The sequence below is a fragment of the Lepus europaeus genome, chromosome 2 (genome assembly GCF_033115175.1).
Source record: "Lepus europaeus isolate LE1 chromosome 2, mLepTim1.pri, whole genome shotgun sequence".
Taxonomy (NCBI): Eukaryota; Metazoa; Chordata; class Mammalia; order Lagomorpha; family Leporidae; genus Lepus; species Lepus europaeus.
This window is the reverse complement of record NC_084828.1, coordinates 96469114-96487399: the sequence shown is the minus strand read 5'-3', so window position 1 is coordinate 96487399 and position 18286 is coordinate 96469114. Positions and strand designations below refer to the sequence as shown.

The 18286-nt window shown below is 42.9% G+C and overlaps 2 protein-coding genes and 4 non-coding genes across 9 annotated transcripts in view; 1 reads left to right on the top strand and 5 right to left on the bottom strand.

Moving 5' to 3' along the window:
• The window catches only part of RFC4 (replication factor C subunit 4), a 22916-nt gene extending 10662 nt beyond the window's left edge, over positions 1–12254 (top strand). For both annotated transcript variants that reach the window (XM_062211309.1, XM_062211301.1), the window contains exons 4-11: positions 1902–1981; positions 5461–5580; positions 9562–9705; positions 10148–10268; positions 10828–10953; positions 11761–11841; positions 11917–12033; positions 12113–12254. In XM_062211309.1, coding sequence (XP_062067293.1) covers positions 1902–1981; positions 5461–5580; positions 9562–9705; positions 10148–10268; positions 10828–10953; positions 11761–11841; positions 11917–12033; positions 12113–12208 — 885 coding nt within the window. In that variant the 3' untranslated portion in view covers positions 12209–12254. The remainder of the gene's footprint in view (positions 1–1901; positions 1982–5460; positions 5581–9561; positions 9706–10147; positions 10269–10827; positions 10954–11760; positions 11842–11916; positions 12034–12112) is intronic.
• EIF4A2 (eukaryotic translation initiation factor 4A2) lies at positions 12250–18286 on the bottom strand. Of its 3 annotated transcripts, none has more exons than XR_009867958.1 (12): positions 18243–18286; positions 17452–17497; positions 17233–17365; positions 16808–16947; positions 15873–16041; positions 15683–15792; positions 15345–15488; positions 14922–15059; positions 14603–14692; positions 14293–14372; positions 13759–13867; positions 12944–13035 (listed from the first exon to the last, which is right to left on the bottom strand). XR_009867958.1 is itself a non-coding variant. In XM_062211285.1 (11 exons), exons 1-11 carry the CDS (start codon positions 18269–18271, stop codon positions 12891–12893), a joined length of 1224 nt encoding a protein of 407 aa, XP_062067269.1. In that variant the 5' UTR covers positions 18272–18286; the 3' UTR covers positions 12250–12890. The 3 variants fall into 3 exon arrangements, 1 of the variants encoding a protein (XP_062067269.1); XR_009867957.1 differs by having other exon boundaries at positions 12952–13035; positions 13755–13867; XM_062211285.1 differs by lacking the exon at positions 13759–13867 and having other exon boundaries at positions 12250–13035.
• LOC133752945 (small nucleolar RNA SNORA4) lies at positions 14427–14570 on the bottom strand. Its single transcript, XR_009865004.1, has one exon. It is a non-coding gene; the product is annotated as a small nucleolar RNA SNORA4 (small nucleolar RNA).
• LOC133752861 (small nucleolar RNA SNORA63) lies at positions 14752–14882 on the bottom strand. Its single transcript, XR_009864984.1, has one exon. It is a non-coding gene; the product is annotated as a small nucleolar RNA SNORA63 (small nucleolar RNA).
• On the bottom strand, positions 15131–15308 carry LOC133753041 (small nucleolar RNA SNORA81). The gene has a single exon (XR_009865021.1). It is a non-coding gene; the product is annotated as a small nucleolar RNA SNORA81 (small nucleolar RNA).
• On the bottom strand, positions 17049–17116 carry LOC133753051 (small nucleolar RNA SNORD2). Its single transcript, XR_009865023.1, has one exon. It is a non-coding gene; the product is annotated as a small nucleolar RNA SNORD2 (small nucleolar RNA).

The window sequence follows — 18286 nt, the reverse complement described above, 5'->3', positions numbered from 1 at the left end:
CAGCTCTCTGCTATGGCCTGGGAAAGCAGAAGATGGTCCAAATCCTTGGGCCTCTGCACCCACATGGGAGACCAAGAGGAAGCTCCTGGCTCCTGGCTTTGGATCAGCCCATCTCCGGCAGAGATACAGACAGCCATTTGGGGGAGTGAACCAATGGATGGAAGACCTCTCTCTGTCTCTCTGCCTTTCTGTAACTCTGCTTTCAAATAAATAAATAAATCTTCAAAAAATAAAAATAAATAAGAGAAGTGGAGCAGCAAGGACACATACTGGCACCCCATGGGATGCTGGTGTCACAGATGGTGGCTTAACCCGCTACACCACAATGCCAGCCCCCCAGTTTACACCAATTTTATGAAGTACCTTTTTAGATGTTTAGTTTCCTTTTTCAGTATTTCTGTTCTTAGAACTTCAGCTCATTCAGTGTCTTGATTTATCTCCGTCAGTCCTTTTTCCTCTATATTGTCCAAATCAGTTACTGTTTTGGTCTCTCTTCCTCTTGAAACAGCTCACACCTCTGTAGGATATAAAATCTCACCTAGTCTTGAGCAAGGGAGTATGTAGAGAACTGACAGAGGCCTGAGGTTCCCCTCAGAAATAAGATGGTTCTAATTCTAGTTTTGAAAATTTCACTTAAGTAGATAAGTTATAGAAGCAAGCATAACTATTTCAGTTTAAGAGGTTAGAAAGACATTGTTGGGGCAGACATTACGGCACAGCAAGTTAACCAGCGCAGCCTGGGATGGAGTCCTGCCTTCACTTCTGAGCCATCTTCCTACTGCTGTGCACCCTGTGAGGCAGCAGAGTATGGCTGGAGTACCTGAGTCCTTGCCACCCATGTGGGGGACCTGGATTGAGTCCCCAGCTCCTGGCATCAGCCTGGCCCAGTCCTGGAATTGCAGGCCTTTGGGGAATGAACCAGTGCATGGAAGATACCTCTCCTCTCTGTCAGTAACTAAACTTGAAAAAATATTTTGGGAAAAAGTGGGGGTATATGAAAAAGCAGTATTTAGAACTGTCAGTCCTATGATATCAATTATATTGGACATCTTAATAAGACATATGTACTGGGGCCAGCGCTGTGGCATAGAAGGTTAAGCCTACACCTACAGTGCTGGCATCCCATCTCCCTGTACCAATGTGGGAGACCCAGAAGAAGCTCCTGGCTTCAGCCTGGCCCAGCCCTGGTCGTTGCAGCCATTCGGGGTAGGTGAACCATGTGATGGAAGATCGATTCATTCATTCTCATTCTCATTCTCTCTCTCTCTCCCCCTCTCCCCCTCTCCCCCTCTCCCTCTCCCTCTCCCTCTCCCTTCCTCTTTCTCTCTCTCCCGATTCCTTCCTCTCTCCCTCCCTCTCACTCTCCCTCCCTCTCCCCCCACCCATTTCCCTCTCGTTCTGTCTGTATCTCTGCCTTTCAAATAATCTTAAAAAAAAAAAAAAAAAAAAAAGAGAGAGGCTGGTGCTGTGGCACAGCGAGTTAAAGCCCTGCCTGAAGCACCAGCATCCCATATGGGCACCAGTCAGTTCTAGTCCCGGCTGCTCCTCTTCCAATCCAGATCTCTGCTGTGGCCTGGGAAAACAGTAGAAGATGGCCCAAGTCCTCCCTGCACCTGCGTGGGAGAACTGGAAGAGGTTCCTGGCTCCTGGCTTCGGTTTGGCATGGCTCCAGCCATTGCGGCCATCTGGGGAGTGAACCACCAGATGGAAGACCTCTCTTTGTATCTCTACCTCTCTGTAACTCTTTCAAATAAATAAAATAAATCTTAAAAAAAAAGAGAGAGTCATATGTACCCTCTCTATTAGGGAAGTCATTGAAATGTTTTAAAGATACTTTTAGTCATTATTTTCATTTTTGTGCCAAAATACAATTTATTTTTTAAAAAATTTAATTTCTACAGCTCCCTAATCTGTTATTTTATGGGCCACCTGGAACTGGGAAAACATCCACTATATTGGCAGCAGCTAGAGAACTCTTCGGGTAAGTTGAAATATTTTCTCTCTCTCTCTCTCTCTCTCTCTCAGACCCAGCACCAAAAAAACTCTGGTCCTAGTGATTTTTCTCTAAAGATTTGAATTTAGCTTCTCTGTGGAATGATTGAATTTGTTTTTATTTCTGAATTTTTGAAATTAATCCAGTGGGCTCATTTTGTTCCTCTTCCCCAGTAAATTAGCTTGCCTACATCTTTTATGACCTTCCTTCTGAATCTTACTCAGATATACAGCAAGGGAAGCTGATTTTTTGTGTCTCTGTCTTCATCCTTTTGGAGTCCAAGGGCCCAGGTTTTTTCCAGTTATGCTGGTAGTCTCATCACCTCTTCAGGATTACGTACGCATTGTGTGGCTGTGTGACAGAATCTGCTGTTTCTGTTGCTCCTGTCTACACCACTCCTGAGTTCCTTCTGCTCTGAACTTGCCAGGCCCTGCCTTGACTGGCCAGGCCGGCACCTTGCTCTCTAGCTGCCTGAGCATAAGCAGACTGGGTAGTTGTCCATGCAGTATGTTTCCAGATACACCGGAAGATCTTCCTGTGAGCCACCTTCTTAGATTCCTCATGACTGTCCTGGCTTAGGCAACCATTCTAGAGGAGCCCTTTACGTAGAAGTAAAAGATAATGGCCCAGGTCTGATGTCCATGAAACATGCGCCAGTATAACAAAGGCTATCTTGAATTTAGCCGTATTTTTTGTATGAGGCATATGGCCAGAGTACATCTTGAAATCTTACACATGAAAACAATTAGATGCCTCGGGGCCAGCGCTGTGGTGCAGCAGGTTAAAGCCCTGGCCCAAAGCGCCGGCATCCCATATGGCCTGGGAAGGCAGTGGAAGATGGCCCAAGTCCTTGGGCCCTTGCACCGACATGGGAGACCTGGAAGAAACTCCTGGCTCCTGGCTTCAGATCAGCGTAGCTCTGGTCGTTGCGGCCAACTGAGGAGTGAACTGGGGGATGGAATACCTCTCTCGCTCTCGCTCTCTCTGCTTCTCCTCTCTCTGTGTAACTCTGACTTTCGAATAAATAAAAATCTTAAAAAAAAAATTAGATGCCTCTAAAAGCACCAAATGTGTAAGGAGAATTAGTGGCGCTGTGGCTCACTAGGCTAATCCTCTGCCTGCGGTGCCAGCAACCCAAGTTCTAGTCCCAGTTGGGGCGCCAGATTCTGTCCCAGTTGCTCCTCTTCCAGTCCAGCTCTCTGCTGTGGCCTGGGAAGGCAGTGGAGGATGGCCCAAGTGCTTGGGCCCTGCACCTGCATGGGAGACCAGGAGGAAGCATCTGGCTCCTGGCTTCGGATCGATGCAGCACGACGGCCATAGCGGCCATTTGGGGAGTGAACCAACGGAAGGAAGACCTTTCTCTCTGTCTCTCTATCTCACTGTCTAACTCTGCCTGTCAAAAAAAAAAAAAAAAAAAAAAAACAAAGACAAAAGGAGAAACTGCTGTTAGCCTAATATTTTATTTACTTGATAGCAACTTTTTTTTTTTTAAATTTAAAGTATACAGAAGAGCTCATCAGAAAGTTTGTGGTAAATGTATATTCTGGAAAAACTATATGTGGATTTCAGATTTTTTGCACCAAAATAAACTTACCTTTTATTTTCCGTAAATTTTTTGCAGTACTTTTGTATATGTAGAAGAAAAGACTTGGAAGTTTCAAAACAGTGTTTTGAGAATATGGCAGTTATTTTTATCTTCTTTTGATTTCTCAAACTTGTCTACCATAATATGCATGTTACTTTTAGTAACCTTTAAAAAAAACTGATTTTAAAAAATCTCATGTTCCCATTTATTTATTTATTTATTTATTATTTATTTGAGAGACAGAGCTCCCCATCCACTGGCTCACTCCTCAGATGCCACCGGCGGCTGGGGCTGAGCCAAAGCCAGGAGTTGGGAACACTTTCCAGGTCTCCCAGGTGGGCTTCAGCCATGTCCACTGCTTCCCAGTGTCTGCATTAGCAGGAGCTGCAGTCAGGAGACAGAGGCAGGCATCTGCCAGACCTGGACACTCTTGGTACAGGGTGCAGGCATATTAACCACCGGGCCAAATACCCACTCCCTGTTCATGTTTTAATCTTACAGCTCTCTTTTCCTAAATTTATGAACAGAGAGAGGGAGAGACAGAGATATCTTTTTTTTTTTTTTTTTTTTTTTTAAGCTTTATTCATTTATTTGAAAGGCTGAGAGACAGAGAGGTCTTCTGTCCGCTGGTTCACTCCCCAGACGGCCATAACAGCCGGAGCTGAGCCAGTCCGAAGCCAGGAGCCAGGAGCTTTTTCTGGATCTCCCACATGGATGCAGGGACCCAGTGACTTGGGCCATCTTCTACTGCTTTCTGAGGCCATAGCAGAGAGCTGAATCAGAAGTAGAGCAGCTGGGACTTGAACCAGCACCCATATGGGATGCCGGCACTGCAGGTGGCAGCTTTACCTGCTACACCACAGCGGGGGCCCAAACAGACTTCTGTCCATTCCCCAAATCTCCACAACAGTGGGGACTGGGCCAGGTCCCGGAGCCAGAGACTCCAGCTAGGTCTCACATGGGTAGCAGGAACCCAAGAACTTGGGCCATCATCTGCTGCCTCCCAGGTGCATTAGCAGGAAGCTAGGTCAGAAGCACAGAGTATCTGGGCTTGGAACCCACACTCAGATATGGCATGTGGCATCCCAAACAGCAGCTTAAGCCACTGCTCTACAGCGCCTGGCTCTTGTAATTTTCCTTATAGCAACCAACCTATGGAAATAATTCAAATTATACTATATTGTAACACATTTAAAACTATCTAGGGGGCTGGCATTGTGGCATAGCGGGTTAAGCCACCTCCTATATGGCTGCTCCACTCCAATCCAGCTCCCTGCTAATGTGCCTGTTAAAGCAGCAGCAGGTGGTCAAAATGCTTGGGCCACTACCATCCACATGGGAGACCTGATGAAGTTCTTGGCTCCTGGCTTCAGTCTGGACCACCCTGGCCATTGTGGCCATCTGGAGAGCAGATGGAAAAATTGCTTGCTTGCTTGCTTGCTTTTGCTCTCGCTCTCTACAGCTCTGCCTTTCAAGTAAATAAAATGAATAAAATGAATCTTTAAAGAAAAAAAAAAACCACCTAGATATCTAATAGAAGAATAAGTAAATTATGGTTCAGTTGTAAGGTGGAATATTATACAGCCAATAAAATGGTTTTGTTAACATGGCAAGATGTTTATTATACAATGCTAAGTGGAAAATTGATTTAAATGTATATGTTATGTAATAAGTGTGTGTGTGTGTGTGTGTGTGATGCATGGGAAAAAAGCCAAAATGTTAACTGCCTGGCTCTGCAAGAGAGAATACAGAAGTGACTGTGTTCTGTCCACGTTGTACTAGATGGTTTTCAAACTGTTGAAAATTGCACAAGTGTTAAAATGGTACATGAGCTTGGATTCTTTGTTCTACCGTGTTTTATATTTTTTTCTTTTTTACATAGGCCTGAACTTTTCCGGTTAAGGGTTCTTGAGTTAAATGCATCAGATGAACGTGGAATACAAGTAGTTCGAGAGAAAGTGAAAAATTTTGCTCAATTAACTGTGTCAGGAAGTCGTTCAGAGTAAGTAAACTTGCTTTTCCCTCTTCAAAGCATATCATTGTATGTTTTAAATGCATACAGTGGTTATTAGAAGACGACAAACTAGCCCACTGTGGTTGTGTGATGCCTTCCAACATGTTACAAAGTAAGAAGGCTCTCACCAGATGCGGCCCCCTGTCTTCCAGAAGCTGTGAGAGATGATTTTTTTTTTCTCTGTAAATTACTCAGTTTCGGGGCCGGCGCTGTGGTGCAGCGGGTAAAGCCGCCGCCTGCAGTGCCTGCATCTCATATGGTTGCCAGTTCAAGTCCCGGCTGCTCCACTTCCAATCCAGCTCTCTGCTGTGGCGTGGGAAAGCAGTGGAGGATGGCCCAAGTCCTTGGGTCCCTGCACCCGTGTGGGAGAGCAGGAAGAAGCTCCTGGCTCCTGGCTTCGGATCGGCGCAGTTCCAGTTGTCGCGGATGGAAGACCTCTCGCTGTCTTTCTGCCTCTGCCTCTCTGTAACTCTGCCTTTAAATAAATAAATAAATCTTTTTTAAAAAAAAATTACCTGGTCTCAGGTAGTAATAGAAATAACCATTCCATTACAGTAGTGAATTTTAAGTTCTCAAGGGTTTCTACTGATAGTTTGTCTAAGAAGTTACAAGCTACTTCAAAAAGTTTATGGCAAATAGAATTAGAATGTAAATTTGTTTTGGTGCCAAGAGATTTTGAAATCCATGCATATACGGTATTCTTTAAAAAGTTCATGCAAAATTTGTATTATGAAAAAAACTGCATGTATTTCAAAAAAATTTTGCACTAAAAATAAACTTTTTTTTTTAAGTCAAGTTATTTACAGAGAGAAGGAGAGGCAATGAGAGAGAGAGAGAGAATCTTCCATCCGCTGGTTTACTCTTCAATTGGCCACAACGGCCAGAGCTGTGCTGATCCGAAGCCAGGAGCCAGGAGCTTCTTCTGGATCTCCCACGTAGGGGCAGGGGCCCAAGGACTTGGGCCATCTACTGCTTTTCCAGGCCATAGCAGAGAGCTGGATCAGAAGAGGAGCAGCCAGGTCTCAAACCAGTGTCCATGTGGGATGCCAGCACTGCAGGTGGCAGCTTTACCTGCTACACCACAGCACCAACCCCTAAAATAAACTTTTAATTCTGTTTTCCCACAAACTTCTGGAAGTATCTTTATATTTCTCAAATTTGATTGGTGGTGTGCACTCATAATAAAAGACCTGAGTTTTATAGTTGTGTTAGGAAAAAAGTTACATCTTCTATCTATCTCTCAGTGGTATTTCGTCATTATAGTGCCCATTTAAGTTCTTACCAAACTGGGCCTCTTAGAATGAAAGGATATAATATTGATAATTAAAGTAGGACTGTCCTGCCTGAGGTAAACAGGAATTTAGTCAACTACTCATGCTCCTTAGGTGGCAGAGTCCCAAGATTCAGTGGTTTTTTTTGTTTGTTTTTTAAATTTATTTGAAAAGTAGAGTTATACAGAGGGACAGAGAGAGAGAGAGAGAGATAGATCTTCCATTTCCTGGTTTATTTCCAAAACAGCCAGGGCTGGGCCAGGCCAAAGCTAGGAGCAAGGAGCTTCCTCCTGGTCTGCCATGTGGGTAACAGGAGACCGAGCCATTGGGCGGTCCTCCGCTGTTTTCCCAGGCACTTTCTCAGGGATTTGTATTGGAAGTGGAGCAGCCAGGGCTGGGACCAGCATTCACATGGGATGCCAGCATCACAGGAAGTGGTTTAACCTGCTGTGTCACAACACTGGACCCAAGATTAAGTTTTAAGTACCTGGAAATATATTTAAATTTTATATCAGAGCACATTTCAAAATTTGTAGAGAGTGGTTTATTATTTCTTATATCCTCCTTGATTTGAGATAATAACAGCCTCTGCATCATTCGATTTCCTCTTCTGTGACTTAACTGTAAGATCTCTGAGAGTCCCTTCCACCTTTAATATTTAAAAATCCATTTTCTTGATAATATTTTCATTTAGCTGTATTAATGACATTTTTGGTTGGGAAAAATTTTAATGGCTGATTATCAAAATCAGTGCACAGAAAGTGAAAGTCCACAAAGTGGGAGAAGATATTTACAAATCATTGATCTGAAAAAGGACATACATACCCAGAATACATGAAGAACTCTTAAAACTGAAGAACAACACAATTAAAAGATGGTCAAGGGATTGGAATAAACATTTCTCCAAAGAAGATATATACAGGTGGCCAACAGCCCATGAAAAGATCTTCAATCTCATTAGCCATTAGGGAAGTGAAAATCAAAACCATGATGAGATGCCACTTTGCATTCAGTAGTATGGTTATAATTAACCAGACAGAAAACAGCAAATATTGGCAAGGATGTGCAGAATCTGTGAACTTCATACATTGCTGCGTGGAACGTGTAATGGTACAGCTTCTCTGAAAAGTTTGGCAGTTCCTCAAAAAGTTTACCCTATGGCCCCTACTCCTAGGTACATGCCTACAAGAAATAAAACGTGTCTGCTTAAAGATTATCATATCATCATTTCTGATAGCCAAAACACGGAAAAACCCAAATGTGTACTTGATGAATGGATGAATAAGATGTGGTGTATCCATTTACCATAGCATTCAGCAATAAAAAGGATTGCAGCCACGACACTCTGTACAACATGGATGAACTCTGAATAACTTAAGAGGGGCTGGCATTGTGGCATACCAGCTAAAGCTGCCAGCTGATACCAGCATCCCATATGGGCGCCGGTTCTAGTGCTGCTGCTCCACTTCCAATCTAGCTCCCTGCTATTGGCCTGGGAAAGCAGCAGTAGATGGCCTAAATCTTCAGGCCCCCGCACGCAGGTGGGAGACCTGGAAGAAGCTCCTGGCCCCTGGCTCCTTGCTCCGGGCCAGAGATCAGCCCAACTCTGGCTGTTGAGGCTATTTGGGGAGTGAGCCAGTGGATGGAAGATTCTCTCTCTCTCTGCCCCTCTCCCCCCATCTCTCTGTAAACTCTGCCTTTCAAATAAATAATAAATCTTTTTTTTTTAAAAAAAAACATAAGGTCTAGCCTTATGAGATGTCAGAATAGGTAAATCTTTTAAGACAAAAAATAGACTGGAGATAGCTTAGAGGTGGGAGAATTGGAGGTGTGACTCCGAATGGGTACAGAGTTCTTAGCTGGAGTAAAAAGTTCTCCTAAAATTAGACTGTGGTGATGGTTACACAACTCTGGGAATTCAGTCATCTCCCTTGTTGAGTTTTGCTTGTTTTATTTTTGAAGATTTATTTATTTAGAGAGGGAGACAGAGAAACCTGTCCGCTGATTCATTCCATAAATGCCTGCAACAGACGTGGCTGGGCCAGGCCGAAGCAGGAGCCGGGAACTCCAACCAGGTCTCCCACGGGTGGCAGGAGCCCAAGTACCTGGGCCATCATCTGCTGTCTTTCTGGTGCATCAGCAGGGAGCTGGATTGGAAGCAGTGACGGGACTCTATCCAGGCACTCTGTTATGGGGTAGCACGCCACAAGGCTCCTCCTGGTTTTGCTTTTTGGGGTTTCAGTTACCCACAGTCATCCGGTCTGAATGTACTACATGGAAAATTCCAGAAACATTTCATAAGCTGTCTTGGTTATCAGGTTGTCTGCAGTATCACAGTGCTTATATTCAAGTAACCCTATTTTACTTAATAGTGGCCCCTAAGTGCAAGGGTGGACGCTGGCAATTTTATTACAGTATATTATACCTGTTCTGCTGTCATTAGTTGTTGTTAACCATACTCTGCCTGATTTTTAAACTGAACTTTATCATAGGTATGTCTATATATGAAGAAAATAGATTCGGTGCTGTCTAGTTCCTGGCATCCATTAGGGATACCTGAGGTGGGGGGTCTACTGTATACTAGAAAACACTGTCTTGTACATATAAAGTGGGTAAATTGCATGTGTATTATATCTAAGCCACGCTGTTAAAAACAACATATATGTTAGTGTTCAATTTCTGTGTTTCTCTGAATTAGTGGGAAGCCATGTCCTCCTTTTAAGATTGTGATCTTGGATGAAGCCGATTCTATGACCTCAGCTGCTCAAGCAGCTTTAAGACGTACCATGGAGAAAGAATCAAAAACCACCCGATTCTGTCTCATCTGTAACTATGTAAGCCGGTAGGTATATAGCCCAAAAGATAGATATTAGACAGCCTTATTTGGTATCTTCAATTTGGAGGAGAAAAAAATTAAATTTTTGAAGGCTGCACTTTGTCATGCATCAAATTGGGGTTTTGTTTTGTTTTTAAGATTTATTTATTTATTTGAAAGTTATATACCGAGAGAAGAGACCAATCTTCCATCCACTGGTTCATCTCCAGTGGCTGCAATGGCCAGAGCCAGGCTAGGCCAGGCCAAAGCCAGGAACTTCATCTGAATCTCCCTTGTAGCTGGCAGGGGCCCAAGTCCTTGGGCCATCCTCCACTGCTTTTCCCAGGCCATCAGCAGGGAGCTGGATCAGGAGCATATCAGATGCCTGTGACACTGGTGGTGGCTTTACCCACTACGCCACAACGCAGCACAGGTTTGTTCTTGACTCATTTTTTGTAATCTTTTGCAGAATAATTGAACCCCTGACCTCTAGGTGTTCAAAATTCCGGTTCAAGCCTTTGTCAGATAAAATTCAACAGCAGCGATTACTGGACATTGCTGAGAAGGAAAATGTTACAATTAGCAATGAGGTAAATACTGATTATTATTACCACTACTGATTGCTTTCATGAATGCATGAGACCCTAAAACAATTAAATGTGTTGCCTCAGTCCTGATGTTAATTCTTCAGGAAACCTAAGTTAAATGAGCAACAGTAGGAATATCTAGGAATCACAGGTTTAGCTTTTTGTCACTGTTTTGAGATTTCAGAGTCCCAAAACTGAGGGGGATTTCATACATATAACACAAATTCTGCAACAAATTTCTAGTCTCCTACCTAATACTATGCTGTCTCAAGTTACAGGAATATATAAGGCCTTAGTCATTATAAGAGAATTTATTATAATTTGAATTTTCTTTTACTTTATGTGATAGAGAAGTTAGAACCGTCTTTTTGTCTCATCCCTAATCCTTCCACTGGACACATGCTTTGTCCATGAACTCAGTTACAATAGGACAACAGGTCTGATGGTATTCCTCCACACACAGAAATGATGGCCTGCCCCCCCCCCCTTTTTTTTTTCATTTTACTAAAAGAAAATGCCTTAATTGGCCATCACAGGTTAAAAACAACTCTTTTCTCTTCAGGGAATAGCTTATCTTGTTAAAGTGTCCGAAGGAGACTTGAGAAAAGCCATTACTTTTCTTCAAAGTGCTACTCGACTCACAGGTGGACAGGAGGTCACGGAAAATGTAATCACAGACATTGCTGGGGTAAGAACATAGGATAATTCTGCAATTTTTAGGTGGCTGTAAGGGGATTTTCACCCAGTTAACATTGTCAAATTATACTTTAAAATTTTACAAGTAAATGTACCTTTGTGGTACTTAAGATTTTTCAGCAGATAGGTTTCAACTATTTTGCCAGAGTTGGTCATTCCTTGTGTATCCAATGAGGATTGGTTTCAGGGACCCAGGGGTCCCCAAATCTTACCAATCCCTTTATACACATCTTTGAAGTACCTAAAGCAATGTAGATGCTTTGTAACTAGTTAATACTGTACTACTTAGTAAACACTGATAAAACTTGTACACATTCAGATAAGTACACCCCTTACTGAGCTGAGGTTGGTTGGAGGTATAGGTATGGAAGCCACGGATGAAGAGGCTTGATTGTGTAAGAGGCACCTCCAATTTACAGAAGTCATTTGAGTGCCTGCTGTACTACCTTGTACACTCTGTAAACTTTGCTCTCATTTTCAAGCTATCAGGGAGTGTTATAGACTTTCCAGTTCCTTAGTAGCACCTTTACATGGAGGGAAATTTGGAGAAAAGGGACTTTTTTGTGGAGAATTGTCACTGGCATACCTCAGGATCAATGAAAAGGTTGGGCTTCAAGACCGACCCCCCCCCCCCCCCCCACGACTGGCCAGAGGAGCTGCTTATTCCCGACTTTGAACTACATATAGGAGCCCCCTGTGACTCAGGCCCAAAGGGTTTTCAGGCTAATTGCTGCACAAGCTTTCTATTGCATTAACTGGCAGAAGCAGTAGTCAACTTCAGAAACCAATCCTTTTCTAGGTAATACCATCAGAAACAATCAATGGAATATTTGCTGCATGTCAAGGTGGCTCTTTTGACAAACTAGAAGGTGTGGTAAAGGTAAGATTGGCTCCTTAACTCTGGGTAAAGGATAGTGACCCCATGATCCCACCAACTGCTGCCTTTCTGTTGTAGGACCTAATAGATGAGGGTCATGCAGCAACTCAGGTTGTAAATCAACTTCATGATGTGGTTGTGGAAAATGATGACCTTTCTGACAAACAAAAGTCCATTATCACTGAGAAATTGGCCGTAAGTAGGCACTGCTTTTGCACATGCTAAGGTATTTAGGTCCACCTGGAAGAACACTAACTTCTTGTTTGTGTTACAGGAAGTGGACAAGTGCTTAGCAGATGGCGCTGATGAGCATCTGCAATTGATCAGCCTTTGTGCAACTGTGATGCAGCAGCTAACTCAGAATTGTTAAATTTTGTAAAATATGGAATGAAAATAAAGTGACGAAAAACCTTAAAGTGAATATACAATTTATTTAACATTCAAACTTCATTAAGACATGTGCAATATGGCAATTTTACTGGGAATTTAACCCTACCTAAGATATGATTGCTTGCTGGGGCTAGCAACAGGGTCCAGTTCACACTTAGCACTAATTAAATACTTTATTGAATAAATACAATACCAAACAAAACGCATTCAAATGCTTTCTTTAAAAAAAAAATCAATTTTAAAGGCCTTTCTATTCAGGCTACTGACAAACACAATAAAGGCAGATATGCTAGTTTAACATAATTGGCTGATTTTATACAGCACTTATACCTTTTAGTCCACAAGTATATTATTAAATGATAGAGAACATCTAATACAACCATTTCTACAGAACTAGGAAATAAATGTCTAAGAAAGAAAGATTTTACAGACCCCATCTTTTATACCCACCCCAACAGTCTAACTCTAAAGAGGAATAAGCCAATGGCTTTCCTCACAAGAGCTCACGACTAATGTCGCTTTGCTATCAAAATCTGTATTTCTGATCCGTTATGAGCATTGAGACAAGATTCAAATATTCCCAAAGAAAGAAGCACAATGCACGTTGTGATCGCCTATTCAGCAACAGCGAGCACTGCATTCAAACTATCTCATCCCAGGAATTAAATAAGGTCAGCCACATTCATGGGCATTTCCTCCACTGTAGTATTGTAGAAAGTCTCAATGTCACGAAGAATCCTCTTGTCTTCTTCAGTAACAAAGTTTATAGCCACACCTTTCCTCCCAAATCGACCCCCTCTGCCAATTCTGTGTAAGAAAAAGAAAGCAGCAATCAGAATACTTCTCATACACTTGTGAACTATTGAACATGACGATCCACTTGTTAATCATCAGCTGCTGTTTACTTATCAAGGTTATAGTTCGTGCTAATTGGAGCACTACCTGCTAATCAATATCTAGAGAAAAAAATCTTCCTTTGCAGTTAGTGCCAAAAGGATTCAATCAAGGCTTTTCTGGCTGCAAAATGAGATTTTCAGGCATCTTGAGCATTATTATAATAAAGCAGATGACAGTACTGTGTTTGGGGTAGTGAAATTAAAGCCCATACCAAAGTGGGCCAGCCAAGAGCAGGTGTCAGCCTGGGACAGATGTAAACACCAGGGATAAAAAGAACAGTTATGTAATCCATTTCGACGCTCTTCTGGAACTGTAAACTGCAAATACAAATGCTACAAAGGTTAACTATTTCCTGAAGTTTACAACTTCTCCGGTGGGAAAAGAAATATTTGGTATGGTGACCCAAACTTATCACTGCTTTTTTGCTCAGTTTCACACGTTGTAACTGAAAATTACTCAAACGTGCTTACCACCTAAACAGCTCTCTACTTTCCTTCCTGCTAGAAACCGGACAATACAAACCACCTAGCAATTCTCCCTAATAGAACTGCTCAAGCACAAAATGCCCTGGCTGGAACAACTTAAAAAATATCAAATAATCATGACAAAAGAAAAACAAATATAAATACCGACTCGCTCTTTATTCAAACAGTGTGCTGTTTCGCTTATGATTCCACGTCCTAAATTACGTCAACGCCGTTTCTGAGTGCCATCTCGTCTCATCAACTGCTGCTATCGACTCCTGTATTTTTTAAAAAGTCTTTTTTTACATCATATAACAAAGTACAATTCAATTTATTTAGGGATAAAGCCACTATAACTAAACCAGGGATCACTCAAAATGCTACCAGACGACACCAAGAAAATCCCAACTACGGAAGAATCACCAAGAAAAAAGCACATGGACACAAGAGCATCACTAAAAATAAACTCAAACATAAGCTAAGACCAACAGATCTAAAACAACCTCATCTGCATCTATGTCCACAATCTGGGCAACAGTTTTCCCACTTTGTTCAAACCAATCTTCCCAACACAATTTTAGATGCATTCTGCTAAGTTACTGTCCATTTTTATTCCATCTAGTCTGATTTGGCATTACCGTTTATACACAGAAAAAAAAGCAATGCATTAATTTTACCAAGTGTCAAAATGACATCTTCTTACCTGTGAATATAGTTTTCACGATTGGTAGGTAGATCGTAGTTTATAACCAAAGACACTTGTTGTACATCAATCCCACGAGCCTGAAACACAATGGTGTATGTTTAAAATTCCCCCCACCCCAAAGATCCAAATGTACTGTAGGCCACAAAGTAGTAGTGAACTATACTAAATGGTATAAGCCCACTGTGGAGTGTGGTCTTTTCTTTACTCTCCCAAATAGCCCAAGTTGGTAAAGGTTATTAACAAAACCTTCCCCCAAAAATGTTAACTTTTGGTAGATTTAGGAAGGAAGAAGTTAATTAAGGCATACCAACAAGTCAGTAGTGATCAGAACACGGCTTGATCCTGATCGGAATTCTCTCATGATGACATCTCTTTCCTTCTGGTCCATGTCACCATGCTGCAAATAAAACAAACCTTTATTCAAAAATCACTGCTCAGGTCACTGAATTTATCAGCTTGTATGAGACCAAGCGTCCCTGGCTGCTACAGGGGTAGAGCAGACAGGTATAGTAAGAAACAACCTTACTCTGAGCAGGGGGAACGACAACACAGCACTAAGCAGCTATATTGTAGTCTGAATCCTGCTTCAATGTAAATACTGACATTAGTGCTAGAACACCTCTTACCAGAGCAGAAACTGTGAAGTCCCTGGCATGCATTTTCTCAGTGAGCCAGTCCACTTTGCGCCTTGTATTGAGAAAAATAACAGCCTGCGTAATGGTCAGTGTTTCATACAAGTCACAAAGTGTATCCAACTTCCATTCCTACGGGATTTCAAAGACAAAAACAGTTTGTTTTCTTTCACTATGATCAGTCATGAAATTTACTCTCAAAAACATATTGCACCAAATTTTAAGACAAAGGACATTGGACATTAAGAAAGAGGTCCACCCTAGTCTTTACAATCTAGTGCAGTTACTCTTCTTCTTGTGTGTACTCTGCTAGCATTATTACAAAAACCAAGACATGGTCCTAGTTTCTGCAATTTTAGCACAGTGCTTATACAAGAAGGTTAAAGTGTACATTTTTATGTTTAACAGATAAATTACCTCTCTTTCAACGTTAATATAGAACTGTTTGATTCCTTCAAGGGTCAATTCTTCCTTCTTAACCAGAATTCGAATTGGATCTCTCATGAATTTTTTGGTCACTTCTAACACATCAGTTGGCATCGTGGCAGAAAGCAACACAACCTTCAAAAGACAATGATGGCACTGTCATACTGGTAGCACATTAAGACACTAGAAAAACAGACCAAGCGTCTGTCCTACTATGGAATGGAGCTAGACAGATAGTTATGCATCAAATGCTGTATAAGCAGGGGGAATAAAAACACTTTTGTGTTAAAACAAACTTTTGGTATCAAAAGGCTTAAAATAACACTTACCTGAATACTGGTATTTAGTTTTTGAAAAATCTCATAGATTTGATCCTTAAACCCTCGGCTCAACATTTCATCTGCTTCATCCAAAACGAACATTTTGATCCATTTTGGAGCTGTTTAAAAAAAAGATCATTTGACTTCTTTCCTGTTACAACAGTTACTATGTAAAACTCTCCTAAGGGAGGATACTTACAAAGGTATCTTCTGTTTAACATATCAAATACTCTTCCTGGTGTACCAACTACGATATGTGGTGCTTCTGCCTGCAATTTTTGCATTTCATTCCTAACATTTGTTCCACCAATGCAGGCATGACAGGTTGCTCCCATATAGTCTCCAAGTGCCAGAATGACCTTTTGGATCTAAAAGCCAAAATCTGTAATTATTATCCTGTAGGACTGCAGTTTCTATGACTAACTGCCAAAGCATAATGGCAAGTATCTGGTCTGCCAATAGCTTTTATGCATGCACAGCAAACTACTTCCAAGCTTTAAATGCAAACTGCTTCAAGAATAAAATTCCCTTTCTTATGCCTCAAACTGATCCTCTCGCCCCAGATTATCTGCTAGGCAACTAAAGAAAAAAATGGGAAGCACATCCTATATTATTCTCCATTATGCAGGAAGGTGTAAATACTGATTAAATTCTGTTAATTACAGCTAGGACAAATGTTGGTCATTTTCCCCACAGGGAACTGTACCTTTTTATGATCTTGACCATAATAAAGCCTGTGGCTTTATTAGGAGGTTTACTTCAAAGCCAATTTAACAGTAAGCTTTGAAAACATAGCATGCAACAGATGCATCACAAACTACTGAGACAGTCAAATGGTAACATGTCACTGCAGTTTTCATGTTGCACAACTGCACTTGAACGCAAGGAAAACGGATATGGGAATGGGGGATCCTGAACAGAACGCTTCCCAGCCTCAGTCTGGGGAGACAACCCTACGCACCATACCTAGACACCCAGTTCCTATGTAGCCTTCAACAGAAACTCCCTGCATGCATGGACAATTAAGAGGGCTCTGACAGGACTAATTTACCCTAAATTTTAAATTCTTCACAGTTGTGAAACCTGAAACCTATGCAACACGCAAGCAGTTTTTTTGAACTACACTATCAATACCTGTTGAGCCAGTTCTCTGGTGGGGGCCAATACTAGTGCTTGGGTCTCCTTGAACTCAATCTCCAACTGTTGCAGGATGGAAATAGCAAATGTGGCTGTCTTGCCAGTACCTGACTGAGCTTGAGCAATCACATCATACCCTAAAAAAAGTAGGATACATATTTACCGATCCCACATCAAATTGTCACTTCTACTTCACACCATGTATTCCATTTGGAACATAAATTATGCCCCAATAATCAAGTGATCAGCAATGAGTATTCTGTCATTTCAGGTCAGTCCCGAAAGATGATTGCCATCATTTCACTTTAAGGAATACAAACAGGTGCTAGTCCCCCACAGGTTCCGCTCCCTTTTATGGTCCAGGTCTATCATTAACAGTGAATTCACTTTCTGTTTTTAAATGCTAAAGAGTTTTCTTTTACCTTTAATGCAAGGAATAATAGCTCTTTGCTGAATAGCTGAAGGCTTCTCAAACCCGTAAGCATAGATGCCCCGAAGAAGAGACTCCTTTAAATTCATATCATCAAAGTTATCAACAATCTCATTCCAGTTGCTCTGTTAAGTTTAAAAAGAAGTTAAACGGGATGAGATGCGCGCGCACACACCTTTGCAAGGCTTCAAAATCCACACCCATCTCTCACCTCGATGACACCATCGGGGTCCATTCCCTCTGGGCCGCCATGTTCTCTGCGGGCAAGTACACAACACAGCAGTTAAGACAGCTCCCAAGCCGCCGCCACCCGCCTCGCCTCGGGGCCTGCCCCCACGCTTCCCAGAGAGCAAACGCAGCCCGTGTGCGGGCCACGCAACGTCCCGGCGGGAGAGCCCCAACGCAGGCCCCACCAACACCAACCCCTTCCCCCCAGGGCTCTCCCGTTTTGGCGACCAAGATCTCGCGAGAGCTCCACGCGCTGAGCTCCGCCCCTAACACTGCGCAAGCCGGGGTGATTGACGCGGCCGGGGCGGCCCGGCGAGGGCAATGCCAACGGTTCGCCCCCAGCCCCGGTGCCGGTCCGGTCCCGTCTCCTTCGGGGCGCGGCGGAGTGGACCCCGCTACCCCCACTGCCCTCAGGCTGAAGCCCGACCAAGTCGCGCCGTTGGCCGCCAGGAAAGCGTCGGCCCCTACCACCCCGTTCCGAATGCGGATTGCGCCACGGCTTTTATTGAAGATATGCGCCGTGTTCCGCGCGGCGAGGAGTGAAGGCCGACATTTCTAGACGTCTTTGAAAGGGCAGACCACTCCAATTCCGTTCACTCGCGTCCCCTTGCAGTCCTACCCATCATGGAAGCTTCTCGAAGGACTCGGGGGTATTTGTAGCCCACGAAAACACCCGTGAGCCTGTGGCTTCCTGCCCTCACACCACTCACCACAGCCTCCCTGGGCGCCCTCTGACCTTCAGCACAGAGCAGCACCGCCGAGAGGCCGCCATACCTGTTATAGTCCGCAGAGCCACCAGACATGTCCGAACAGCCACT